The sequence below is a fragment of the Mesoplodon densirostris genome, chromosome 16 (assembly GCF_025265405.1).
Source record: "Mesoplodon densirostris isolate mMesDen1 chromosome 16, mMesDen1 primary haplotype, whole genome shotgun sequence".
Lineage (NCBI taxonomy): Eukaryota > Metazoa > Chordata > Mammalia > Artiodactyla > Ziphiidae > Mesoplodon > Mesoplodon densirostris.
In genome coordinates, this window is record NC_082676.1 from 15,364,328 (window position 1) to 15,390,715 (window position 26,388).

Genomic DNA, 26,388 nt, shown 5'->3' on the forward strand with positions numbered 1-26,388 from the left:
ATCTCTCCTGATCCATACATCTATCTGTAAAAGATTAGTGAGCATATATAGTGCGAGACCCTGAGGAGAGACAAGTTAATAAAGTGATGTTTCTGCTCTGGAACATGTCTATAGTTTAGCCATTCACTATAGATATTGAACTGTGGTATTTGTCTTCGCCTACTCTCCACACTCCCATAACTTCTCTTTTAACTGTGCAACCATATGGTGTTGGACAGGATCTCCAAGACCTGAGCCCATCATGGTAGTAGTGACATGCTGGGGGAAGAACTCAGAGGGTCTGGATCTGTGTCATTTTTCTAAGTGAGCTTAGCAAGTCATTAACTTCCCTGGGCCTCAATTTTGACAATTTCAAAAGACTAAATGACTTGAGACATTGAAATTTGTGCCTATGACTGACTGTCCCCAACCCAAGTATAATGTCTTGTCACCTTGCTCCATTTCTCCTGACCTCTCACTTGATTTTTCTGGAAAAACCATGGTTCCAGGACTTCCCTGGTGGCACAGTGGTTAAGACTGTGTGCTCCCAATGCAGGGGGCCAGGGTTTGATCCCGGAACTAGATCCCACACGCATGACGCAACTAAGAGTACGTATGCCACAACTAAGGGGCTGGCAAGCTGCAACTAAGGAGCCTGCCTGCTGCAACTAAGACACAGCGCAACCAAATAAATAAATAAATAAATAAAATTAAAAAAAGATGTGTGAGTGGTCCAGAAATGGTGTCTCCTGTTAGTAAGGAGACTGCTGAGTATACACCAAGCTTTAACGTGCAGGCTGGTAAATGCCAAAACACAGTTACCCAGCAAGAAGTGCCTTCAAACTTCCTTCCTGATTCAAAAATCTGAGGTCTTGGGACTTCCCTGATGGTCCAGTGGGTAAGAGTCTGCACTCCCAATGCAGGGGGCCCGGGTTTGATCCCTGGTCAGGGAATTAGATCCCACATGCATGCTGCAACTAAGAGTTCACATGCCACAACTAAGGAGCCAGTGAGCCGCAACTAAGGAGCCCTCCAGCTGCAACTGAGACCCAGCAGAACCAAATAAATAAATACATTTAAAAAAACCCCACAAACCATCGTTCCTAGTATTTGGTGTCGTTGGAATTGAAGGAGCGGGTGGCTGAGAGATCTACCTTTCAGGAAGACAAAATTTTTCACAGAAATATTTTTGTTTAAAGTTGTTTCTGTTGCCTCCGCAGCCAGTGAACATGAAGGGCTCACACATGTATGTCAAGGTGTTGTAGTGGTATCTGGTCAAAGTTAACTTACAGGTGCCGGCCATTGGAGGGTAGTTGCAGACATCTGCTCAGGAGAATGCCAGAGTCAAGTTATCTTTTCTATGGCCAAGTTGGCATTCTTCTCACAGATTCAGCCTACTAATGCTCATCAACCCACAGGAATCTGCCTGATCCTTGAACACTGGGAGATTTCCTTGAGCATAAATTTTGCTGTGTATGTGATATGGGGCAATGATTCTATCTAGTTGGAGCCTGGGTCTGTGACTCAGATACACAGCTGGAGGACTACCTTCTCCAGGTAGCTCTACTACCTTAGAGATGAAAGCAGGAAAGACCTGAGGCATTCTCCATTTATCACAGTACTCCTGGATTTTAAATCTATCTCACTTCCTGATTCTCCACATGCTTTCCCATGTCACCAGAGGTGAACATCTCACCTGCTCCCCCAGGGACACAGGTCAGAGCCCTGACTTTCACCTCCATAGTGTCTCTGCAAACATACAAGCTAAAAAGGCCTTTGACCCTCTCCATCTACTCCAGAAGGGTAGGCTTAAAATGCCCAGTCTGGCAGAAGATGTTCCTCTCCTCCCCCAGAGTCTGTGTCCTCCTCCATCCAGCCTCCCTTTTGGTCTACCCATTCATACTCACCTTGTCTCACTGAGACCGTGGAGATCAGTGGTTAGAGCAGGAGCAATGATGACCATATTGGAGACAAAGAAGGAGTTAATATCAGTCTTCTGGAAGTTCAACTACAGCCCTTAACCACAATGAGGAATTTGCTCTGTTTACCCTGAATATTTCATGCATGTCCATCAGAATATGAATCGAGCAAATTAATTTAAATAAGTAGAATGTGAGTGCCCTAAGTCTGTGAATGATGGCTCCTGCTTCCCTGTATCTGTGGAATATAACACAGTGGTCCTGTATGTATGTGTTAAATAGATTGAAACACACCTAATACACACACACACACATACACACACACACACACACACTCTCACTCACACACATGTATCCCACCAATAAAGGAATTTCCTGGACACTCCAGATAACGACCCAATTTTCATAATCTCCACTCCTCTTACACTGAAATCTCTTGGAAAAAACTTAAGTCGATTGTATTTTCTGTCTTCCTCCTTCTCCCGTCCTCAAGCAGAACTCAGTGTAACTCCCAAAATCAGATGCTCTAGAGCCATACGGTTTCAGGTAGAAGGAGGACTTGATTCCTGCTTATCAGCAGCAACAGCCTCTGGGCTGCCTAGACCCCCTTCTCCTTCACAGTGTCCTCCTGGATGTCCCCTCCTATTTTGCCTTACTTCCAAGATATCCACTTTCACACAATTGTCTTCTGAGAGCTGGAGGAAAGATGAAATCTGCAAGTGTATGGAGGGCCATGGAAAAGATGAGGCACCGAGAAAAGTGAATCCATTCAGACTTCATGGTGTTGCCGATAGTAGATTAGGAGAGTCCTGGACTGGGCTGATATTATATATTGGGGGCAGAGCTCCTTCTCTTGAGAGGAGTTGAACCCATCTCTCTGATTCCATCTCCTCGGGGCCCATGCCTGGGCAGGGTTTTGGTGCATCCAGAATTAGCCTAGTGAGCAGGACAGTCAGTGCTTGGGTACCCAGCCATGTAGCTTGCAAGGTCATGGTTTGTCAAAGCTCTGTGGTGAACCTCAGCCTCCCAATCTCACCTCCACATCAAGGGATCATGATGACTCATGGCTCAGGACGTCAGCATCACATCAATATCTCAATAATGAACAGTTGTAAATGAATTATTATCCGTGTTTTAATATATAAATGTAAACATTGGAAAACCAGTTAATATAGCCTTGAACTTAAACTGGAAGGAAAATAACAAAGTAAATATAAAATAAGATATTGATGAGGATAGTAATTGAAATGAATGAATTAGAAAAGAAGAAACACTAAAACTGCCAAAAAAAATGAAAAGTTTGTACTTTAAAGGCACCATTAAAATGACAAAACTTTGACAATCATGGTTAAGAAAAACAGAGAAGAAATAAACATCTTCAATAAAAAGAATGTGAAAAGGATAGAACTCAAACATGGAGGAGATGAAAAATTTACTAGGAAATGTTTTGTGTGTGTTTTTATGGTTAAAAGTATAAAAACCTCCATAAAATGAAATTACTCAAACGGACTCAGTACATAGCAAAATGCCTAACTTCATTTGTAAACACGCATGCAGTTAAATGCCGATTTTACTGGTGAGATGAATGATTATACTGGTAAGTTTGATCAAACATTTGTTAATCATTTTCTGTATCTTTTAAACCCCTTACTAGAAAAATATTTAAAAATTACAGAAAAATAAAAAGGTATCTATCCCTCTCAATTTCTTTTTTAAATAAATGTCTATTTTTATTTATTTTATTTAAAAAATTTTAATATTTGAAATCTATAGATTGTTTATTTTATTTTATTTTTTGGCCACGCCAGGCAGCATGCGGGATCTTAGTTCCCAGATCAGGGATTGAACCTGTGCCCCCTGCATTAGGAGTGTGGAGTCTTAACCACTGGACCGCCAGGAAAGCCGTTCCCTATCAACTTCTTTATTGACTTGGAGAAAGTAAAGAAAGTCACTTCTCTCAATCCCTCCCTTTTTTTTTTTTTTTTTTTTTTTTTGCGGTATGCGGGCCTCTCACTGTTGTGGCCTCCCCCGTTGCGGAGCACAGGCTCCGGACGCGCAGGCTCAGCGGCCATGGCTCACGGGCCCAGCCGCTCCGCGGCATATGGGATCCTCCCCGACCGGGGCACGAACCCGTATCCCCTGCATCGGCAGGCGGACTCTCAACCACTTGCGCCACCAGGGAGGCCCTCTCAATCCCTCCCTTTAATCTCCAACTTTTCCCCATGTCCTTAGAAACCTATTTCTAGGTTTCAGTGTTTTTCGCTCCTCCAAATGCTAGAATTACCATTTTGAGGGTAAATTATGTTTTAGTCGTCTACTACCCATGCCTCCCAAGGTGGGAACAAATCAGTCAGTATATTTTTTACAGGAAATGGAATGCTAATTAATTCATTAAGTGGGTTTCATTAAGAGAGCTTCTATCTTAGTTTAAAAAAACGAAAGACATAATTGAAATCATACTATGCAGATGCATCTGGGACTTTTTTTTTTTGGCTGTGTTGGGTTTTCATTGCGGTGCATGGGCTTCTCATTGCGGTGGCTTCTCCTGTTGTGGAGCCTGGGCTCTAAGCCTGTGGGCTTCAGTAGTTGTGGCTCGTGGGTTCTAGAGTACAGGCTTACTAATAGTGGCGCATGTGATTAGTTGCCCTGCGGCATGTGGGATCTTCCCTGGCCAGGGCTTGAACCCGTGTCCCCTGCATTGGCAGGCAGATTCTTAACCACTGCACTGCCAGGGAAGTCCCTGAAGATTCTTTTTTAGTGGAAGACAATTTTGTCTTACCTTTCCTGTCCTTAATATCCACTTTGTTGCCACACAGCACAGTGGGGGTGTTTTACACCCTCCTACGAGATCTCCATGCCAGTTAAGCACATTCTTGTAAGTAACTCTTGATGTTACATCCAACCTTATAATGCACACTGGGCTTAGATATAATAGCCATCTCTCAGTCCACCAAATTTCTTCTGCCCAACTGACCATACATTGAACTTAATGGATGCTCTGCTGGTATGGAACACAAGGGGATGGACCTCAACACCCAAGGTAGCTACATACTTCTCAAATTCACCAGTCAAATGATGTTTCATGAAAATAGTTTTTCCAGTAACACCATCACCAACCAGTATAAGTTTGAACTGAACTTGGGGTTCTCCTTGGGCAGTCATTGTGATATTTCTTCCAGAAGCATCTCTGTGCCCCATCTTAACATAATATTTTTAAGGTTCATCCATGTTGTAGCATGTATCAGTACTTCATTCCTTTTTATTGCTAAATAATATTCCATTGTATGAATATAGCACATTTTGTTTACCCATTCATCAACTGATGGACATCTGGTTTATTTCCATTTTTTGGCAATTATGAATAAAACTTTTTTTTTTTTTTTTGGCTGACTGCAGGGCTTGCGGGATCTTAGTTCCCCAACCAGGCATCAAACCCGTGCCCCCTGCAGTGGAAGCGTGGAATCGTAACCACTGGACCTCTAGGGAATTCCCTCCACTTTCTTGATAGTGATTTGATGAAGACCAATGTATCTATTTTTTCTTTTGTCACTTGTACTTTTAGTGTCATTCTAACAAACCATTGCCTAACCCAAGGTGACAAATATTTGCCTCTGTGTGTTTTCTTCTTCTAAGAGTTTTATAGTTTTGGCTCTTACATTTAGGCCTTTGATCCATTTTGTGTTAGTTATTGTATATGATGTGAGGTAGAGGTCCAATTTTACTCTTTTGCATGTGTATATCCTATCGTCCCAGCACCACGTGTTGAAAAAACTACTGAGTTCCCCATTGAATTATCTTGGCCCCTTTGTTGGAAATCAATTGATCAAAAATGTAAGAATTTATTTCTGGGTCCTCAATTTTATTCAGTTGACCATATCAAGAGAAAATAGGGTTAATGTATCACAATAGGGTAAGTGAAGCAAACACCGAATTGCATAATACCACTGTATTAAGCAGTAAAGTTTAACAGAAGATAAAAAGCTTGAAATGTAGAAACATGAGGTGAGGCCTAGTCAGGCCTACCCCCCCCCCAGCTTTACTGAAGTACAGTTGATAAATAAAAATTATATTTAAGGTGTGCAACATGATGTTTTGATATACGTATACACTGTGAAGTGATAGCAAATTAACATATCCATCACCTCATATAATTACCATTTGTGTGTGTGTGTGTGTGTGTTGTGAGAATATTTAAGATCTACCTAGTAGAAGCTAAACTCTTGATGTCTATTCCTCACTGTTGGGCCAGGAGTCTGGAGGTGCCTTGCTCCATGGTTCCAACAGTGTCAACATCTTTGTTTAACTTACTAACTAGCCCAGCTCCCAATAAGGAGAAGGAAAACTGAATGGGAGAGGGTCTAGGCTATAACGAATTGAATAAATATCCCCCAGGCTGCTGGAAACCTTGGTGTTTTGCATGGAGTATCTCCGTTATCATGTGCAGTGAAAGTCCTTCATTGCATGTCTCTGGGGGAAGAAAGTGAGATGTTCCATTTCAGTGGAAAGCATACAGCACAAAATTTTAGATGAAAGAGGTGTGAGGCAGAAAACAATGAGGGTCATTACATTTCCTTTATTTTTTTTTCCATTGCATTTTCTGTTCTGTCTAGTAGAAAACTAACAACTGAAAGTTCTTGAGAAATGCTTGAGACGCTCATGTACCCAGTAGCATTCCATTAGAGGGAAGGACTTTGTACCGGACCAGGCAATTTCATTGCAGTTATATTTCACTTCTGGCTAAGCCTCTCTTTTCTGTGGTGCCACAGCTTCCTTAACCCACATTTATGGGCTCAACTGGAATTCTCTTTCACCTGGTAAATCAGGAAAAGAAGGATTATACTTTTATCTAAAGTGAATGAGCCTGACTATCAGGGGGGATATGGTTAATGCTTCACCGAAGGGACTCTGAAGCCCTAGAGCATGTATGGTACATCATCTGAGGTGGTAAAGGTTCATGGAAGTTAGAAGGCATGAAAGCCTGAAAGATGGAAAAATTAAAAACTACCCAGGAAGTCCCACCATGAGCTCATATTTCTTCTGTCTAGAATGTTACTTTGGGTTACCCAAAGTGTAAAGAGCCCAGTTAAACAGAGGTTCTGGCCAAAGGTGGGGCAATATGGAATGTACAATATTTGAAGGAGGAATGTTTTTAAAACAAGTTACAGCCTTATAAGATACAGCACAAATATGCTACCTATTTTTCCTTGCTTGTATTATAGAATTAAATGAAATTCCCTCTTTTCCATTTTACTTACTGTTTTATTTAAGATATGTTGGTTGATGTTGAAACTTGCCATTTGATACACTGGTTGCAGAATTTCGTGGCAGGATTCAGGTAGTGCTAAAAGAGAAGGGACTTTACCTGTAAAACCCTAGCTCTGAAGGTAGTTGAGGTAGTGAACGGGACTTCCGATGGTCTCTTTTTGGGTTGTGTTAAATGCTTTTGGCTATTTTAATCATAAGCCTTAAAAAGTTTATGAATGGAAAACAGTGCGTATGAGTTAAAGAGTCAAGGGGTAGGGCCTCCCTGGTGGCGCAGTGGTTGGGAGTCCGCCTGCCGATGCAGGGGATACGGGTTCGTGCCCCGGTCTGGGAGGATCCCATATGCCGCGGAGCGGCTGGGCCCGTGAGCCATGGCCGCTGGGCCTGCGCGTCCGGAGCCTGTGCTCCGCAGAGGGAGAGGCCACAACAGTGAGAGGCCCGCATACCGCAAAAAGAAAAAAAAAAAAAAAAAAAAAAGAGTCAAGGGGTAGAATGTAGTGAATATTTTTGGTTTTGTCCACTATCCTCCATCTGGTAATAGCACCCCAATTTTTCTTTGCAGAACTTTCCCTCCACATATTGGACTCTCAATCATGGTGTCCTTTCTTTCCTACAAGTGTGGGCAGGAAGAACTCATGAATGGGAGAGTGGGGAGCTGTGAGTATTTGGGTAAGAGTCAGAGAATCTAGGCTTTTAATGTTCAAGGATTTTGGTTCATATTGGGCAAATTTTTTTTTTTAATTCTTTGGCCTTGCCACGCAGCACGTGGAATCTTAGTTCCCTGATCAGGGATTGAACCCACGCCCGCTGCATTGGAAGCATGGAGTCTTAACCACTGGACCGCCAGGGAAGTCCTGGGCAAATCTTAATTCCGTTATCTTATTGGTGCCAGGATATTTTCTTTTTGCTAAGGGGATAAATTATTATTTTGTACTTGGACATTATGAGAGAGAAAAGATTAAAACATTTTAGCTTGTAATGCATAGACTATATCAATTCTGTTATATATATTATGACTCCACATCTCCATGTGATTAATAATATATATTCTATGTGGCAACAAATATAAGCAACCTTGATATGGATCTAGGTGGAACATTATTTTTGAAAAGTGTTAAACTTATGTTTTAAAATTTCTGATAACCTTTAAATGTTTTTGCATACTTGAGTTCTAGAGTGTCATTATGATCCAGTCCTGTGTTGATAACGTAATCAATATACAATTAGTTTCTCTGCTATGCTAGGTCATATATTGTTAGAGGAAGCCAAATGAGGCATAATTCCTTTTTTTTAAGGCTTTCGTAATTAAACTGTATAAAAGACTTGGAATCTGATTTAATAGTCAGTGGGTAGAGGCTAAGTATCTTGTGTGGGCTGGAGTACATTCTCCACAGCATGGAGAAAGATCAGGGCCGAAGGCTGGAGTAAAAGGTATCTGAAGGTTCTGGTTCCATGGTTCCAGCAAGGTCAACATCTTTGCTTCTCCTGATCACCAACTCCATTGTCATTATTAGGACAAGCTAAATAGTGGCAGGGCTGGGTGGGAGAGGCCCTAGGCTATGATGAAGGAATAAATATATTCCAGAGTGCTGAATGTGTTGTATTTTTCCCCTATGTGTTCAGAAGAAGAGCTACCTGATGGCACCATTATTTAAATATTGGGTTCCCAAAGTTCCTGTATGGTCATGTGCAAGCATGGGAGTGAATGTTCAGAATTGCAGGTCCTCAGGGAGAGAAGATGAAATGTTCCATTTCAGTGTGTGAGGTCTAAGACACTGGGTGAAAATGTTATGGGGTGGAAAACAGTGAGGGTCATTAACTCCCTGCTTTGTCTGGATAAAACTTTTAAAAGAAGAATGCTTGAGAAAAGCTTGGAGTACCTAGTAAACCCATTAGAAGTCTATTTAAATTAGGAAGGAGTCTACATTAAACCAGTTATGACATGGCCCAAAGGCACAAGTAAATTTTATGAGAAAGCAAATTACACTCTCAAACCATGAAATATACTCTTCTTGTTGTGTTGTGTTGTGTTGTCAAGGTATTTGAAATCCACACTTATGGTTTCTTCAGGAATTCTCAAAGACCAGATGACTAATGGTGATAAAAGGGTCTGATTTGCACAGTCCTTCAGTGTATGTGTGTTAGGACTGATTGAAAACAACTGCTTCAACATTTATAGCTCCATTACCCTGAAGGACAGCGAGGAATGAAAATTTTCCAAGTGGCAAGAGCTTGAGGAAATATCTGTCCTTGTCCACTTTACCTGGAAGCAAAGACAACCTAATTCATGGATTTATGGGAAGTTGTAATGGTCTGCTTGTATTACGAGGATAGTGGAATCAGTAAGATTAAAAATTGGTGAGAACAGGGTCTTCCCTGGTGGTGCAGTGGTTAAGAATCTGCCTGCCAATGCAGGAGACACGGGTTCAAGCCCTAGTCCAGGAAGATCCCACATGTTCCGGAGTGACTAAGCCCGTGTACCACAACTACTGAGCCTGTGCTCTAGACCCTGCAAGCCACAACTACTGAGTCCACGTGCCACAACTACTGAAGCCCGTGTGATCTAGGTCCCGTGCTCCGTAACAGGAGAAGCCACCACAGTGAGAAGCACCGCAACGAAGAGTAGCCACCGCTTGCCTGCAGTGAGAGAAAGCCTGCGTGCAGCAACAAAGACCCAATGCAGCCAAAAAATAAATTAATTAGTTAATTTTAAAAAATTTGGCCAGAGAGGAAAAAAATGTATATTTATCTACAAGAGATACGTATCTTGTTCATCTTGCAGTTATTTTACTTCTTGGATATTTATATTCATATCTTTCACCAAATTTGGGAAGTTTTCAGTCATATTTTGTCAAATATTCTTTCCTCCTTTTCTGTCTCACTTCTCCTTCTGGGACTCCCACAACGAGTATGTTGATATATTTTGATGATGTCCTACAGGTGTTTTTTCTTTCTGTTCTTGAGACTTGATAATTTCCATTGTCTTATGTTCAGGTTCACTGCTTTTTTCTTTTGCCTGCTTAAATCTGCCTTTGAATCCCTCTAATGAATTTTTCATTTCAGTTATTGTACTTTTCAGCTCCATAATTTCTTTTCTGTTTGTTTTTAGTTAAAAAAATATCTTTATTGATATTTCCATTTTATTCATACATTTTCTTTACTTTCTTCATGTTAGTTCTTTGAGCATCTTTAAGACAGTTGTTTTAAAATCTTTATCTAGTAGATCTTCTATCAGATCTTCTTCAGGGACAGTTTTGGTTGATTTATTTTTTAAAATTTGAATGGCCCATACTTTCATATTTCTTTGTATGCCTTGTGCTTTTTTTTTTTTTGGTGAAAATTGGACATTTGAATTTAATAATGTGGTAACTCTGGAAATCAGATTCTCCCCCTTCTCCAGGGAGTGGTTTTATTTTGTTACTGTTTTTGTACTTTTTCTTTTTCTTTTTCTTTTTTTTTTTGATTGCCTTAGGTTGTCCCTGTGATCAGCCTGAAATGTAAACTTAAGATATTCTCACATCTTTTCTGAGCCCTTTCCTGGACATGCATGCTCACTTTCTAATTTTTCCTATATATGTAGTTATTTTTTAAATGTCCTAATCTTTTTTTTTTGCGGTACGCGGGCCTCTCACTGTTGTGGCCTCTCCTTTGAACTTAAGACAGTAATACTCCATGACTATATAATAATAATGATAATAGCTACCATTTACTGAACATTCAGAAAGTAGGGATTTAAAGAGAGGGATCTGGAGTCATACTTGGTGGGTCCAAATTCTGGTTCTACCACTTAGTAGTCAAGTTACTTAAATTCCATGTGCTTCAGTTTCCTCATCTGCAAAATGGGGATATTAATAGAATATACCTCATTGAACAATTATGGGGATTAAATGAGATAATCCATTTAAAACGTTCAGAAGAGTGCTCGGCTTATGGTAGACACTTAACTACTATATATATAACTATAATGTTAGTTAATATTACTGCGCATCCGTGACAATGATTATAGCTTTACACACTTTGTCTTATTTCTTCCTCACCACTCTGTAAGGCTAAAGTGATTTTACAAATGAAGAAAACAAAGTTCAGAGAGGGTAACTGGTAAATCAAGAGTTAGAATTTAAAAACCTAATGGTCTGACTGCTAGGGTGCACAATATTTATCACTGCACAATAGCACCCCCCAGAGGAACTCCCAAACACTGTCTCCTCAAGCAGCCCAAAATGACCCCACTGGCTTAGACCCGTGGCTTTCAATGGACGATTTTGCCTTCCAGGGGGACACTTACAGCGTCTAGAGACCTTTTTGGTTGTTACAAGTGGGGAGTGTTACTGGCATCTAGTGGGTAGAGGCCAGGGATTCTGCTAAATGTCCTACAATTCACAGGACAGCCTCCACCACCCATCAAATAATTATCCAGCCCAAATGCCTCTAGTGCCTAGGTTGAGAAATCCTGCCTTAGGGGATGGGACTAGGTAGAGAGTGAGGGGTGGTCAGAAGGGAGGATGGTGCAGGCAGTGCTGGGAAATAAATGAAAGTCCCTGAGGAAAAGGACTCCTGGGGCTGAGCAAAGTGAAAGCAAAGTTCCCTGACTCCCCGGAATTGCCTTGGGTCTGGAGAAGGGTGGGCACTATGACTTGTAAGACTCATGGTTATAAGTCCCTTCCCTAGAGAGATGCCCCAGAATCCAAGATAACTGTGAATTCAAAGAAAGGGATGAATGTTCGAAGGACAAAATATGTCCAAGGCATGAGAAGTGTTGCTTCTTCAGCTGCGGAAGAAAATGCTTCAACCTCCAACAAGGTAAGGTTGAGAGTCTCAGAGTAACCAACCCCTCTACCCATACCTCAACTTCTGCCCCTCTGCACTGGCATTGTCCCTGGTTCACTAAGGGCTGGTCTCTGAGCAAGATTGCTGGACTTGGGAGACTTGAAATTCAGATTGATCACTGCCCCCAATATGATGTATGACAGTAGGGAGTATCTTCATCTTGTTTGGGCCTCAGTTTCCTTGAACAAAAGATAGGTGTAGGGGTGGGATTGAACCAGATAGCCTCTTGGCTCCTTTTCACTCTTCTTCTTATTTTTTTCTTTTTCTTTTTTTTTTCACTCCCATGATTTTCTTAGTCCCCAAGGGGCCATTGCTGGCCTACCATATATCAACACTGTTGCTGCAAGTGATAATTAAGATATTTGTATTTCTAACAAATGCAAAAAATAGCTTTTTGCTCCAGATTGACTGCCTCTCTGCCTATACAAATCCAACTTAGCACTAGGAAAGCTTCCCTGACCACTCCAGACTAGAGGGTTCGTCGTTTGCTGATGTAATCTTAACTCCATGCCCAACTCCCTGGGCTTCAAAAAGACTATCAAAATTTCTTTTTTTTTAAAAAATTGTAGTTATTTACAATGTTTCAGGTGTATGACAAATATATATATATATATATATATAATCTTTTTCAGTTTCTTTTCTATTATAGGTCATTCCAAGATATTGAATATAGTTATATATGTGTTATGCAGTAAGTCCTTGTTGTTTATCTATTTTATACACTGTAAGGTGTATCTGTGAATCCCAAACTCCTAACTTATCCCTCCCCCTCCTTTCCCTTTTGGTGACCATAAGTTTGTATTCTATGTCTGTGAATCTATTAAGACTATCAAAGATTTTTTATGCATCAGTTAAATATTTGTCGATTGTCTCGGAGACCCATAATAGGATTTGACGAGTGTGGTCAGGGAGGTTGAGGAAATCTTCCTTGAGAAAGCAGACCTGGAGTTGAGTTCAGAAGGATGTAGCAAATTTAGGGAAAAAAATGGGTGGAGGGCTTTCCAGGCACAGGGAATGTACATGTTCAAAGGCTCGATGGTAGGGCCTAGGGACTCCAGAGAGCAAGAGCAAGTATGAGCATGGTGCAAGGAAAAATGATTCTTGGTAGGTAGGGTGTGATGGGTGAGGGTCTCGCCTTGATCTTAAGATCAATGGACATTCATTGAGTCAGGTGGGGACGTGGTGTGGCTTTTACTATGCCTACAGAGCAGGAATGGAGTGGCTTAAAGGATTTCAGGATGAAAGAAAATGGTAGCTTGGACTAGATAGGTAGCTGAGGGGATGGAGAAGGGTAGGATATGTTTGAGAGGCATTTAGGAGGTGAAGTAAACAGGACTTGACAATGGAGCAGAGTGGACAGGCAGGAGGATAGTAAATTGTTCACTTGCCTATCATTGAGGACTTCTGAAACCAGACTTCCTGAGTTCAAATCTTAGCTCCAGTTTGTACCAGCCTATTTATCTTGGGCAAATTAACAACTTTCCCTTGCGGTGCCTCATATAACAAAAAGACTAATATTAAAGGTTATTTGAAAGGTCAAATATGTTGATGCACGTGAAGTGCTCAGAGCAACGCCTGGCATGTAATAGCCACATGATACATATTAGCTCACATTATTCATCGTCCATGACTGGGAGCTCCTATATAACAGAGGCCGTGCGTTTTCTTTGTCTCTTTAAGCATCTAGCACATAGTAGGTGCTCAATGAATAACTTATTCAGTTCAGTCAGGATGTATTTTGTTTTATCCTCAACATTTGCAAAATCCTATACTGTGTCCGACCACTTGCTGGGAATGGGGTTCCAAGATGAAATCAGACACAATCCCTGCTCACTAGAAGCTCACAACATCACAGATGAGACCAAAGATGTAAACAAATGACAAACATGCACACAAGACTCAGAAGCACGGTAGAAAAATGCAGGATTGATTTAGGCACTTGTGAGGGTGTGGTGTGTAGAATGGAGTCCGAGACACCACAGTGGAGTTGATGTCTGGGAAAGGTTTTGAAGGGAGAATAAGAGTGTCATTAATGAACAACAGAGGGGTGGCAGAGGGAATGTGGAGAGAATGGTGTGGAGGTGTGGGGTGGCATGGTGGGTTGAAGATTGTGGGAGCTTGTAGCTCAAAAGGGGACTGTAGGGGAGGAAGCCAGAGCCCCAAATAGGAGCCCGATCATGAAGGGTCTGTGGGTCATGGAAGGCTTGGTCATGAAATCAAGGTCTTAGCTGTGTAATAACATGATCAGCTTTGTCTCAGATCTACCAGGTCCTTCTCTCTGGTGGGCGGTATGAAGGACTGATTGGAGCAGCCAAGGATTGAGGCAGGAAGATCAGTTTGAAGCTAACTCAACAGCCCAGGCATGAGCCACTGAGACTTAAGTTAAAGAGACGGGCAGACAGGTGAGCTATGAGAAGGTAAAAATCAGTGGGACTTAACTATTTAGCTGTGGGGATTGACCCTTGGGGAACTTATATAGTTTAGTTAGCACCTGTATTAGTTTGCTAGGGCTGCTGTAACAAAGCACCACAAACTGGGTGGCTTTAACAACAGAAATATATTGTTTCACAGTTCTGCAGGCTAGAAGTCCAAGGTCAAGTGTTGGTAAGGTTGGTTCTTTGTCAGGTGGTGAGGGAGAATCTGTTCATACCTCTCCCCTAACTTCTGGTACTTTACTGGCAATCTTGGGCGTTCCCTGCCTTGGAGATCTCTCTCTCTCTCTGTTTTTTTTTTTTTTTTAATTTATTTTATTTTTAGCTTGCGTTGGGTCTTCGTTACTGTGCACAGGCTTTCTCTAGGTGCAGCGAGCTGGGGCACTCTTCTTTGCTGTGCGTGGGCTTCTCATTTTCGTGGCTTCTCTTGTTGCAGAGCACGGACTCCAGGCTCGCGGGCTTCAGTAGTTGTGGTGCAAGGGCTTAGCTGCTCTGCGGCATGTGGGATCTTCCTGGACCAGGGCTCGAACCCGTGTCCCCTGCATTGGCAGGCAGATTCTTAATCACTTCACCACCAGGGAAGCCCTGGAGATCTCTTATCTTCATGTTCACATGGTGTCCTCCCTGGGTTTGGGTGTCTGTGTCTGAATTTACCCTTTTTATTTGTTTGTTATATTTAAAAATTTTTACTGGAGTATAGTTGATTTACAGTGTTGTGTTAATTTCTGGTGTACAGTAAAGTGAAAGAGTTTTACATATATATATATATATATATATATATATATATATATATATATATATATACACACACACTATTTTTAAGCTTCTTTTTCCATATAGGTCATTACAGAATACTGAGTAGAGTTCCCTGTGCTATACAGTAGGTCCTTATTAGTTATCTATTTGACTTTACCCTTTTTAAAGGACACCAGTCATATTGGATTAGGGGCCCACCCCATTCCAGTATGACCTCATCTTAACTAATTACATCTGCCACAATTCTATTTCCAAATAGGGTCCCATTCTGAGACACTGAGGGTTAGAACTTCAACATATGAACTTGAGGGGGAGGGGGACTCAACCCATAACAGGACAGAAGCTAACTGCAGGAAAAAAAGGGGCTTGACCATCTGAAAAACTACTCCCTGCCTTCCCTGCATGGACTTGCCCTTGACTCTGATCCCATATTCTCTTTCCTTGGCATGGTTTGGAGGGCAGAGTAAGTGGCTTATAATTTGGCATTTTCAAGGCACTCCGTATCTTTTATCCATTCAGGATGTATTTATTGAGCAGCTACTCTCCGCCAGGCACTGTGCTAGGAGCTGCACATTCAGATACAATCAAGGAACTCACACCTTAGAGGGCCACAAGGGTGGTCTTACTTGCACCTCAGGACAGCCCTGTGCAATAAGCAGGGTGGGATTTTGCATTCCCATTTTACAGAAGGGGAAGTCAAGGACAAGACAGGTAACGTGGGAGGTTGATGTGCACACACCGAATTAGGAACAGAGCCATGAAACTGGAGGCTCCTCACTCTCAGGGGAGACACTGAGTCCAGTGACCAGAAGGGAAGGGGGAGACTGATGTTCCCTGGGGATGCAGACACCCAAACAGCTCCACTTTGGGGTTGCCCTGCAAATGTGCAAATACATCAGTGGAGCTGGGCTCCTGAGATGTGAAAAGGTGAAAGGAACCTGTTCAGCTTCATCTGGACGATAAAGGTTGCTTTTTTTTTTTTTTTTTTTTTTGGCATGGGCACTCTAAATTCTCAACTCTGGGGTCTCCCTGCAGACATATGCAGTATGCTCAAAGAACCTGGCCCCTGCCTGGCTTTTTTCCGTCGTTGGTGGTATGATAAGACAAATAATACCTGCTCCAGCTTCATCTATGGCAGCTGCAAAGGAAACAATAACAACTTCCAATCCCAAGCCATATGCCAGAGCACCTGCCCCCCAAAAAGGTGAGTCCCAGGGGCTCCAGTCTCCCATCCTCTCCAGGGCCACGCTGGGGGGTCTGGGTGTTGCTTGGTCCATTCTTGGATGGTTACATCCTTGACAGACGAGGTACTGACAGGACCAGCTCCGATCAGGAGGTAAGAATGCACCTTGCAGAGGGTTGGACAGTGGCTTTCCAGGAACCGAGGTTGGGAAGGGACGTGGTTGTGAATAAAAGCTGGCATGTATGAGAGCGGGGGGAGGATGTAGATGTGGTGAAATCCCAGAGGCCAGCTTCAGAGAGGTCACAGGACATCCAGCCTAAGGCCAGACAGGTTCACCAAGCACCCCTTCCAGGCCATCAGTTTCCTCTCACAATACTCTTTGCCAGCATCTCACTCCCATCCACATCCCATTTTTCCTTTAAGGAGATTTAGAGCTTCCCAGAGCAAACCCACTTCCTCTTAATCTCCTGTGAAAAGATGTACAAACATAACTTCAAGATTAGTTCTGAAGATGAGCTGAGCCCAAGACGCTCAGCTCGTCCTGTCCTTCATTCTCAACAGGCTCTAATTTCTGAATGCGTAAGGATACCTTGGAGCCACCACCAGGATTTGGCTCAGGACCCAAGGCTCTCCCTGTGTGCCTGATAAACGCTCCAGGCTGGCTTCCACCCCTTCACTCCCAGTGTTCCAGGGCCTTAGCTCTTCCCCAGACTGAACCCTGGGATCTCTCTCCCCTTTCTCCATCTCAGCTTCTTTTTAGACATAATATCCTTCTGTTTTGATCCCATCTCTATGCTTCCTTCCTTTATGTCCAACTTCTAGAACCCCTTGTTTATACCTGTGTAGCTCCCATTTTCCCCAATAAAACACTCTGTTTAGTCCTGTGCCTCTGAGACTGAATAATTCACATCTGTTGGCACATCACACTTCGCAGAGAGTAACGGGTCATTGAGGTTTCTGGTGACACCATTAAAGGGAGTGAAGACAATCAGAACCTGGAGAGTTGAGAGTTCCATGGATGTTGTTATCCTCCTCTGTTTCTTCAAAACAGCGTAAGACCCTTTTAAGACAAGGGCCCATGGGTGTTGCTTTAGTCTGGATCCCCTAGAAAACAATCCTAGGAGAAGGGCATGGGTGGAAGTATAATAGTTGATTTGGGAGATTTCTTAAGAAACACAAGTTGAGGAGTGGGATAAGTGATACAAGAGGAGAGGAGTTGATTATGAGTTGGTTACCACAGTGGGAAACTGCAGCTTAATCCCACTGGGCACCTTCTAAAGAACCATGTAAAACACATCTCCAAATTGTCTTCATCCGTCTCCACTGATGGGGAAGCTGAGGTGTTTAGCCATTGATTCCCATCCCCTACTGGTTATGTGGGGTTGTTAAATCCCTTGCTCTTCCAGACTGTTCTGCACTCAAGCTGAGCAAGCTTCCCAGGGAGCCAGAGAAAACTCAGAGCAGAGAAGTAGAGACTCCGACACTTGAAGTGGGAAGCTATCAGTGTACGCTGGATATTATTCAGCCATAAAAAGGAATGAAGCACTAATACATGCTACACTGTGGATGAACCTAAAACACATTCCGCTAAGTGAAAGAAGCCACACATGAAAGGTCATATACTATAAGACGAGACCAACGCAGACAAATAAATTAAATAAATAAATAAATAAATAAATAAATTTATTAAAAAACAGAAAGAAAATAAAGGTAAAATGATGACTTTCCCATATAAATGGGAGAACAAAGAATTTGATGCTACCAGACCTGATCCTTAAGGCTGAAAGGAGGTGATACTACATGGGAATTTGGATTTGCAGAAAAGAATGAAGAATATCAGAATTGATAAATATGCAGGTAAATATAAAAGTGCGGGGGGCTTCCCTGGTGGTGCAGTGGTTGAGAATCCGCCTGCCAATGCAGGGGACACGGGTTCGAGCCCTGGTCCGGGAAGATCCCACATGCCGCGGAGCAACTACGCCCGTGCACCACAACTACAGAGCCTGTGCTCTAGAGCCCGTACTCCAGAGCCCGTGCTCCACAACGAGAGAAGCCACCACAATGATGTGCTCCACAACGAGAGAAGCCACCACAATGAGAAGCCTGCGCACTGCAACGAAGAGTAGACCCCACTCGCCGCAACTAGAGAAAGCCCGCGCGCAGTAATGAAGACCCAACATAGCCAAAAGTAAATTAAAAAAAAGTGTGTATGTGGTCTTCTCTTAATTTCTTTATAAAGGATAAGATTGTTTAAGGCGATAGTTATAACACTGTATTGTTAGGTTTAAACATACATAAATGTAAGATATATTGCAAAAGCACAAAAGATGGGAGCAGGAAATGGAGCTATACTGGTACAAAATTGCTATATTTTACTGGAATTAGGTCAATAGATACACATCCAATTCTATCTCCCACTCTAAGCCCAGGATCTCCAAGATCTCTCTGCCACCCCAAACACAACTCTATGAGTTCCTTTCTTCCTCTACCAGACTCCATTTCCAGAAAGAATAAAGCCCAGAAGTGAACAGGCATTGAGTTCATGGAGAATTGATGGTTCCTCTGGGGTTTGAAAAGTGTTGGAGGGGAGTGTCCTTTCTGAGGGGCAGAGATCCTTGGCAGGGTAGTGGTAGAATGATACAGTATAATGGTTTAACAAAGGCTTGGGTCAGAGAAACGTAAGTTAAATCCCAGTCTGGCCATTTATGAACTAAATAAACTTGGGCAGGTCTCATAACTTCCCTGGGTCATGGTTTCCTCATCTGTGAAAAAGGCAAAACAATAAAATCTGAGCCATAGAGTTTTTGTGAAGATCACACAAGATGATTTATGTAATGTGCATAGCATACTGCCTGGTATGTAAGAGACATTTCATAAACAGAAAAGATTAGTATTAGTACAAACGGTGCAAAATGCAGGCCTTGCTTCATGATGTCAACTACTCAGATGCAAACCTTATAGGGTTACAGCTCCCAGGAAAAGCGTCAACCTGGAGCTGTGGCAATTTCTTATGTCTCACAGAGAATTTCAGGCTCCTGAGTTCTAGAGATATTTTCTCCACTTCTCTGAAGACCCTATTTATATTCAAGCTCTTTGGCAAAAAATACTAAAAATTATCCTCTGATAAAAATTCCACTTGTCTTTCTGAAGACATAAATTGACTCTGCTCTTAAAAGTGATCAAGCTTGTTTTCCCCCTCTGGTCATTTATTTTGAACATAAATAAGGTGAAAATAGAAATAAACTCTCCTGGTATATGTGTGTTTTTGGTGAACGTATTTGTTATACGTACTAGCGAGTCTTCTCTCTAAGTCCCCGTTTCTGTTTTGTTTATTATGCTGGGATGATAACAATATCTATCCCAAGGACTTTTCGTAAGAATGTAATGAGTCAAGGCAGAAAATTCCCTAACATGTAGCTGGTACTCAAGTGATGTTAGTCTCCTTCCACCTTCTAGACAAGATAAACATAATGTGGAGGTTATAATCTGAATGGGGCGACTTTACTTTTTCAAAATTCCACCCTTATTTACTTCCCCTATCCCTACACTACCCAAAATCATCAGGTCTCAGTCAAAAGTAATTTAATTAATTATTTACACACACACATACACACAGTTGGCATAGAGTTCGTAAGACTCCTTTTTTATATCAGAGACAGACACTACCAAATATTTATTCACAATAGTTGTAGAGATCAATGAAATGATAGGAAGTTAATATAAGCATTTACAGGCTTCCCTGGTGGCGCAGTGGTTGAAGGTCTGCCTGCCGATGCAGGGGACGCGGGTTCATGCCCCGGTCCGGGAAGATCCCACATGCCGCAGAGTGGCTGGGCCCGTGAGCCATGGCCGCTGAGCCTGCGCGTCCGGAGCCTGTGCCCCGCAGCGGGAGAGGCCACAACAGTGAGAGGCCCGCATACCGAAAAAAAAAAAATATATATATATATATATATATAAGCATTTACTATGTCATCAGAAGTAATCAATTAATTTTTAAATTTTTTTAAATTGAAGTTGATTAGTAAGACTCCGTTGATGAGTCTAAGTACTAGAATACTAGCAAGAGCTTCCTGCTAGCTTCTCTAATGTGCTTTTAATAAATCTTACACTAGCCCTCCATCTTCTGGAATTACGGTAAGCATGATGCCCAAATCACCTGAGGAAGGGCTAAGTTACTGAGTCACAGCCAGAGATCTCCCAGGGCAACCTGGTACAGAGTGCCTGCTTGGGAAAGGCCAGTGCCTTGCACAAGGCTTGTTCAGCCAAGTAAGTGCAGGCACACCTCATTAAGCACCGCTCTCACTTTGTGGAGTTCATATCATGCTGCCAATGTTGGAATATTTTTATAATTAAAAAGTGTTTATATTCATAACTCTTGTTTTTTGTGGGGGGCAGAAAAACAACATGGGTTTATTTTAAGGCAAGTACAACAATTAAGACCACGTAAGACAAACACAGGTCAAGTTAAATTTTTAGTGTTTTTTTTTTTTTTCTTTTAGGAATGCTGGGGGAGGAATCTACTATACAACACCATCACACTTTGTAAATAAAAAGTATCAGAGGGCTTCCCTTCCCTGGTGGCGCAGTGGTTGAGAATCTGCCTGCTAATGCAGGGGACATGGGTTCGAGCCCTGGGCTGGGAGGATCCCACATGCCGCGGAGCAACTAGGCCCGTGAGCCACAACTACTGAGCCTGCGCGTCTGGAACCTGGGCTCCGCAACAAGAGAGGCCGCGATAGTGAGAGGCCCGCGCACTGCGATGAAGAGTGGTCCCCGCTTGCCACAACTAGAGAAAGCCCTCGCACAGAAACGAAGACCCAACACAGCAAAAATAAATTTAAAAAATAAAAAAGTATCAGATACTTGACTTCTTTATCCGCCAACAACAACAAAAAATAAATTATTTTCTTGTTTTGTAAAAGACCTACAACCGGGAAAAGAATTATATCTCATAATTGTACAGGGGGGAAACCCCACATGAGTTTCTTGAATTTTCACTTTGGCAGTTAGAAATGGTCGGGCAAGATGAGAAATGATCCAGTGAACTCAACTTTAAATATTATATTAATGGCTCTGAAAAACAACAAAAAAATAGCCTGATTACAAATCCACACATTTGTACAGCACGGTTAGAGAAATTTAAAATTACACACAGCACATACATAATCTATAGAGACCCCCATAGGTCTATGGGGGTCTCTACAGAGAGTCATTACTGGGTCGCTACAGGATTTGGTCCATAAGCTATAATTTTTGAAACCCCGAGTGGAGCAGTGAGCACAGCCATCCTGGAAGGGGAGGGGGATTTTAAAATCGTTATTCATTTCGTTGGGCCGCGTCCCTGTACTGGGGCGTCTTGGGATCTCAGAAACGCGGCGGCGAATTAAAGTCACCTGCAGCTTCACGGAAGGCTGAGGCTGGCGCGCGCGCTCTCTCTACTCCCGGGTCTGCGGAAAAAGCGGTGGGCAAGTTTGGGTTCTTTTTGCGTCTCTGCAGCCTGAACTGTTTGAGAGGGTCGCGTCTGCTAGGCGAAGCCGGTGCGGGCCAGGGCAGAGGAGGGCCGGGGCGGCTGACTATTTCGTGCAGTCATAGGAATATGGAGCTGCGTGGCGGTAGAGAGAAGGCGTACATCTGCAGGGCAGCGGACAGCTCGCGTTGCTGCTCACCCGGAGTTCCCCGAGCGTCGAGTTCTCAATCCCCAGCCGGTGCGAGTTGAACTTCTCCCTGACGTTAGGGAAAGTCTGCTGCTGGGCTGCGAAAGTGTGGCCGGAGAGGTCGTTCAGGTTCCCGCTGTGGTTCAGATTCCAGGACGCCGCCTGGGCCGCGGCGCCGGCTGGGGCTGGGGAGCCGGCGGGGGCGGCGGCGCCTGCGGGTGGTGGTGGCCGTGATGCTGGTGGTGATGGCCGGCGGCGAGGTTGAGGGCGCTCAGGGGCGATGTGGGGCCGCTCGGGTGGTCCGAGAGGGCCTCGTCCAGCGCGGCGGGGGGGACGGGGGGCACACCCATGTGAGCCGGCCGCTCGGCCCCGGTGTACAGGTTCCTGGCGCGCACGCTGCAGTGGTAGTCCCCGGCGCCTGCAGCCTCCAGGCTCTGCGCTCACTGCCGGCCGTAGGCAGCGGGAGGCGTAGGGCAGAGCCAGCGGGGGCACCACCAGGCCCGCGCGCCCGGCCTATATTCAAAACTCTTATGAAGGTTTTCCTAACCTTGGCACTATTGACATTTGAGGGCAGATAATTCTTTCTGGTGAGGACGTCCTGTGCATTGCAGAAGGTTTAACAACATCCCTGGCCTCTACCAGTAGGTGTCCCCCCACTCCTAAGTTGTGTCACTCAAAAATGTCTCTAGACGCTGTCCCTAGGGGGCCAGAATTGCTCCCACCCAGATGAAAACTGCTTTTCTGATTTTTTTTGGCCGGGCCGTGCTGCTTGTGTTCCTGACCAGGGATCGAACCCGGGCCCGTGAAAGCACAGAGTCCTAACCACTGCACCACCAGGGAATTCCCGAAAACTGCTTTTCTGAATTACGTATGAAGAGGCCAGTTCTCACTCTAGAAGAGGGAGCACTGTAGTAAAGCTCTCAGCCAAGGGCACCCATAGGCAATCCTGCCTTTCTTCTGCCTGAATGGCAAATGTCAGTCTGTACTTCCGGGGAGCCTCCTTCTCTTATTTTTTTCTGATGAACTGATTTGACCTCCTAAGAGAGCTAAGGAAAGAATACCAGGAATAATGCTGGTAGACCCACCAAAGTGCAAAAGGAGATGGACCCACAGAGATGTGGAAATGCAGGCTTTGGAGGAGCCTTCAAGGAAATAAAGTGAAAATCTGCAGGTGATGAGAGGGTTGACCAACCATTGTGTGAACTATAGTTGGGAGAAGCAGTGGCCAAGGAATGAGGATCGTGGCTGCAGGGAATTTAAAAAGAAGGAAGAGTTACCACTAATGTGCAAAGATGGGTAACACATTTGTGTAGAGACCAAATGTGGTGCTGATCCAGTTAACACTCCTGTTTCCAAAAAGGCATCATGCCACACACACACACACACACACACACACACACACACACACCTGCAAGTGGCATATACCTGTTGCACATTTCCAATGTATGAAGCATTTGTTTATTCATTGAACACTTGCACCAGTTCTGGGAAATATGCTAAACCAGCATAATTAATCTCAATTTATAGATGAGAAAACTGAGGCTCAGAGAGGTTAAATGACTTGCCCACATCAGGAACACCTGGACTCAAAAGTACAACCTCAGACTTTGAATCTGAGGCTCACTAAAAGCCCACCAAAGCATACTGGCTTTGTCTTCCAAAAGATCAGATCTCTGGAGGATCCAAGAAAGCAGGTCGGTGGGGAATGTGCTGGACCCCGGTGATTGGAGTGATTCTCTAAACCAAAAAAAGTTGGGTCCTCCTTCTACACAGCAATGTGTGTGTTGTTCCCACAATTCTTTAGGAGCCCCCAGATGCCGGGGAGGCAGCATCTAAGACTATGCCTGGCATGCTGTGGGAACTCAGTATGTGTTTGTTGAATGAATGAGTGATACAAGTTTATTGGAGCTGAACAGACAAGGGTCCCTGTCCTGGTTCTGAAATTCACTCTCCATGTGATAATGGTCAAGATAGCTTAAACTCTCCTCACTTACAAAATGGGGGTTCTAAGCCTTGCAGGGATCCTGTGTGGATTCAAGGGAGGTAATGAATGAAGCGTATTTTAAATGGTGCTTGGAAAGGTAGAGGCATTCAACAAATGGTGGCTGCTGTTTTTTTATTGTTTAAGGGGCTCACACCGTGAAGTGTAGTAAAGTGGCCTTTGATAAATTCAGATCAGATAAGGCCAAAGGAGAAAGACAGAGCTGTGCTTTGGATGGACACTCTGTTCCAAGGGTGGATCAGCCTTATGAACAGCAGAAGTTAGGGATGAAAGAGCTGGATGTGGGGTCAGGCTCCTCCTCCTTGGTCCCATTTCTCCCTAAAATGCCGGCCCCAGGCTGGGCCACTTGCTGGGTGGCACCATGCAGCTCTGGGTCTCTCTCTCACTTCTCCTGCTCTTCACCTTCTGCCAAGAGCTTTGATCAGAATTAAGACAAGGTTGGTATGGAACATGGGAGCTCCAAGAATAGCCTGGGAATAGGGCCAGGGGCCCAGCAGCACAAAGGAAGTCTTGGCCCAACACCTTCTAGCATGACATTAGGAAAGGCATTTCACCTCTCTGACCTTAGTTTCTTCATGTAAAGTTGGAAGTCCTAATATCTACTTTGAAGAGTAATTGCAAGGATAAAGCTAGTCACATAACAGGAACATAAAAGGAGAGTTCAAGAAACTTGTAATCCTGCCTCAGAGGATCTCATGGCATTTTTTTCCCCATTAACAAATATTTACTGAGAACTCAGAGTCAGGCCTGTGTTAGGTATGTAGACTGCAGAAAAGCGTATGATGAGATCCCTGTTCTCAGAGGCTTCTTGGCGAAGGAAGGGAAAGATGGTTGAGAGCAGCTCCTGTTATTGATGCTTTTCTATTTATCAGGCTTTTCATTGGTTACCTCTCACCCTTCAGTAAGCCTAAAATGTGCATATGACATGCCCATTTACAGTGAAGGAAACTGAGTGCCAAAGATACAGGTGATTTGTCCAGGCTCACACAGCTGGAAAATGATGGAGTCAAGTTTCAACCCTGCTCTCAGATTGAAGTCAGTCCTCCTCTCACTATCGGATATCGACTCCAGAATGACAGTGAGACAGGGGATGGAAGCCTGAGAGACCTTACTCATCAAATCCTAGACAATCAGATCTGGAATTGTGCTCAGAGATGGTGGAGTTCAGCTCCCTAATTTTACATATGAAAAGATGGGAATTTGGAGAAGTTAAGTTGATACAACATCACACAGCAGTAAGTGGCAGGGCTAAGATTTGTATCCACTTGAATTGGAGTCTCAAGTCTCGGGGTTTTCACCACATCAGGTTACTCCCAGGAGTGAAAATCTCAACTTCTGTGCAGATGGAGAAGGCCCTGGCTGGGTGGGCCAGGTGGGCTGGATGGGAAGAAATACACAGCTCAGCTAATATTATGGGCAGCCTTGCATTTGTGGTCACGGCCATCCCAGCCCCCTAGCATATGGGACTAACAAGCGGAAGGTGATGGGGCCTCTCTCAAACCACTTTGTCTCTTTAGGCAAAGCTGTCTCCGCAAATGTATGCAAACTTCCTATGGAGAATGGCCTTTGTCGAGGCTCGATCCTGTGCTGATTTTACAACTGGAGAACTTATGAATGTGAGCTTTTTTCTTATGGAGGTTGTAATGGCAATGGCAACAACTTTTTGAGGAAAGAAGCATGTGAGAAAGCCTGCAAGAACACCTGACTTTCTAGTAAGAACACAGCCCTCCCTGGAGTCAGAGTTGCTCTAGGGCAATAGAAGTTATTTTTGTGAACAAGAGATGCATTCCTCCACTTCAAATTTATTCTCCCTGCATTGTTCTTTTTTTTTTTTTTTTTTTTTTTGTGGTACGTGGGCCTCTCACTGTTGTGGTCTCTCTCGTTGTGGAGCACAGGCTCCGGACGCACAGGCTTAGCGGCCATGGCTCACGGGCCCAGCCGCTCCGCGGTATGTGGGATCTTCCCAGACCGGGGCACGAACCTGTGTCCCCTGCATCGGCAGGCGGACTCTCAACCACTGCGCCACCAGGGAAGCCCCCTGCCTTGTTCTTTAAATCACCCATCTCTGTGCCCGAAATTCTACAAATATCACCAACATGTTTAAAATCTCAAGACTTTATTTATAAAATACGTACATACATACAAATATACTGGGGGAACTAAGAGTTGAGTCATTCACACTTAGTATGAATTACTGCTTAGTGAACTGGAGGATAAAGGTTTTGGAGGAGGGAGGGTGAATTTGAAAACTTGGGGCATGGTATTGGAAGGGCCCACATTGAACAAGGAAGTAGACCTTTGGGGGTAAAAATTCAATTAAAATTTAACTATAGGGATAAGGTTCAATTATCATCTCAAAATAACATTCCTCTGC

At 43.5% G+C, this 26,388-nt stretch overlaps 2 protein-coding genes across 2 annotated transcripts; both read left to right on the plus strand.

The window, feature by feature from the left end:
• Positions 1-3,479: 3,479 nt before the first annotated feature.
• On the plus strand, positions 3,480-17,073 carry LOC132476895 (WAP four-disulfide core domain protein 6-like). The gene is made up of 4 exons (XM_060079166.1): positions 3,480-3,495; positions 11,829-11,958; positions 16,198-16,379; positions 17,042-17,073. Exons 1-4 carry the CDS (start codon positions 3,480-3,482, stop codon positions 17,071-17,073), a joined length of 360 nt encoding a protein of 119 aa, XP_059935149.1.
• Positions 17,074-24,375: 7,302 nt separating this feature from the next.
• LOC132476896 (kunitz-type protease inhibitor 3-like) lies at positions 24,376-25,719 on the plus strand. The gene is given in 2 exon segments (XM_060079167.1): positions 24,376-24,451; positions 25,607-25,719. Coding segments are annotated over 2 exon segments (189 nt in total).
• Positions 25,720-26,388: the final 669 nt, after the last annotated feature.

Bases quoted from the DNA above. Each gene is read 5' to 3' on its own strand.
- LOC132476895 (XM_060079166.1), top strand. The intron at 11,959-16,197 runs AGGTAAGGTTGA...TCTCAACTCTGG, and splicing joins AAATGCTTCAACCTCCAACA to GGTCTCCCTGCAGACATATG. The intron at 16,380-17,041 runs GTGAGTCCCAGG...CTTCACTCCCAG, and splicing joins AGCACCTGCCCCCCAAAAAG to TGTTCCAGGGCCTTAGCTCT.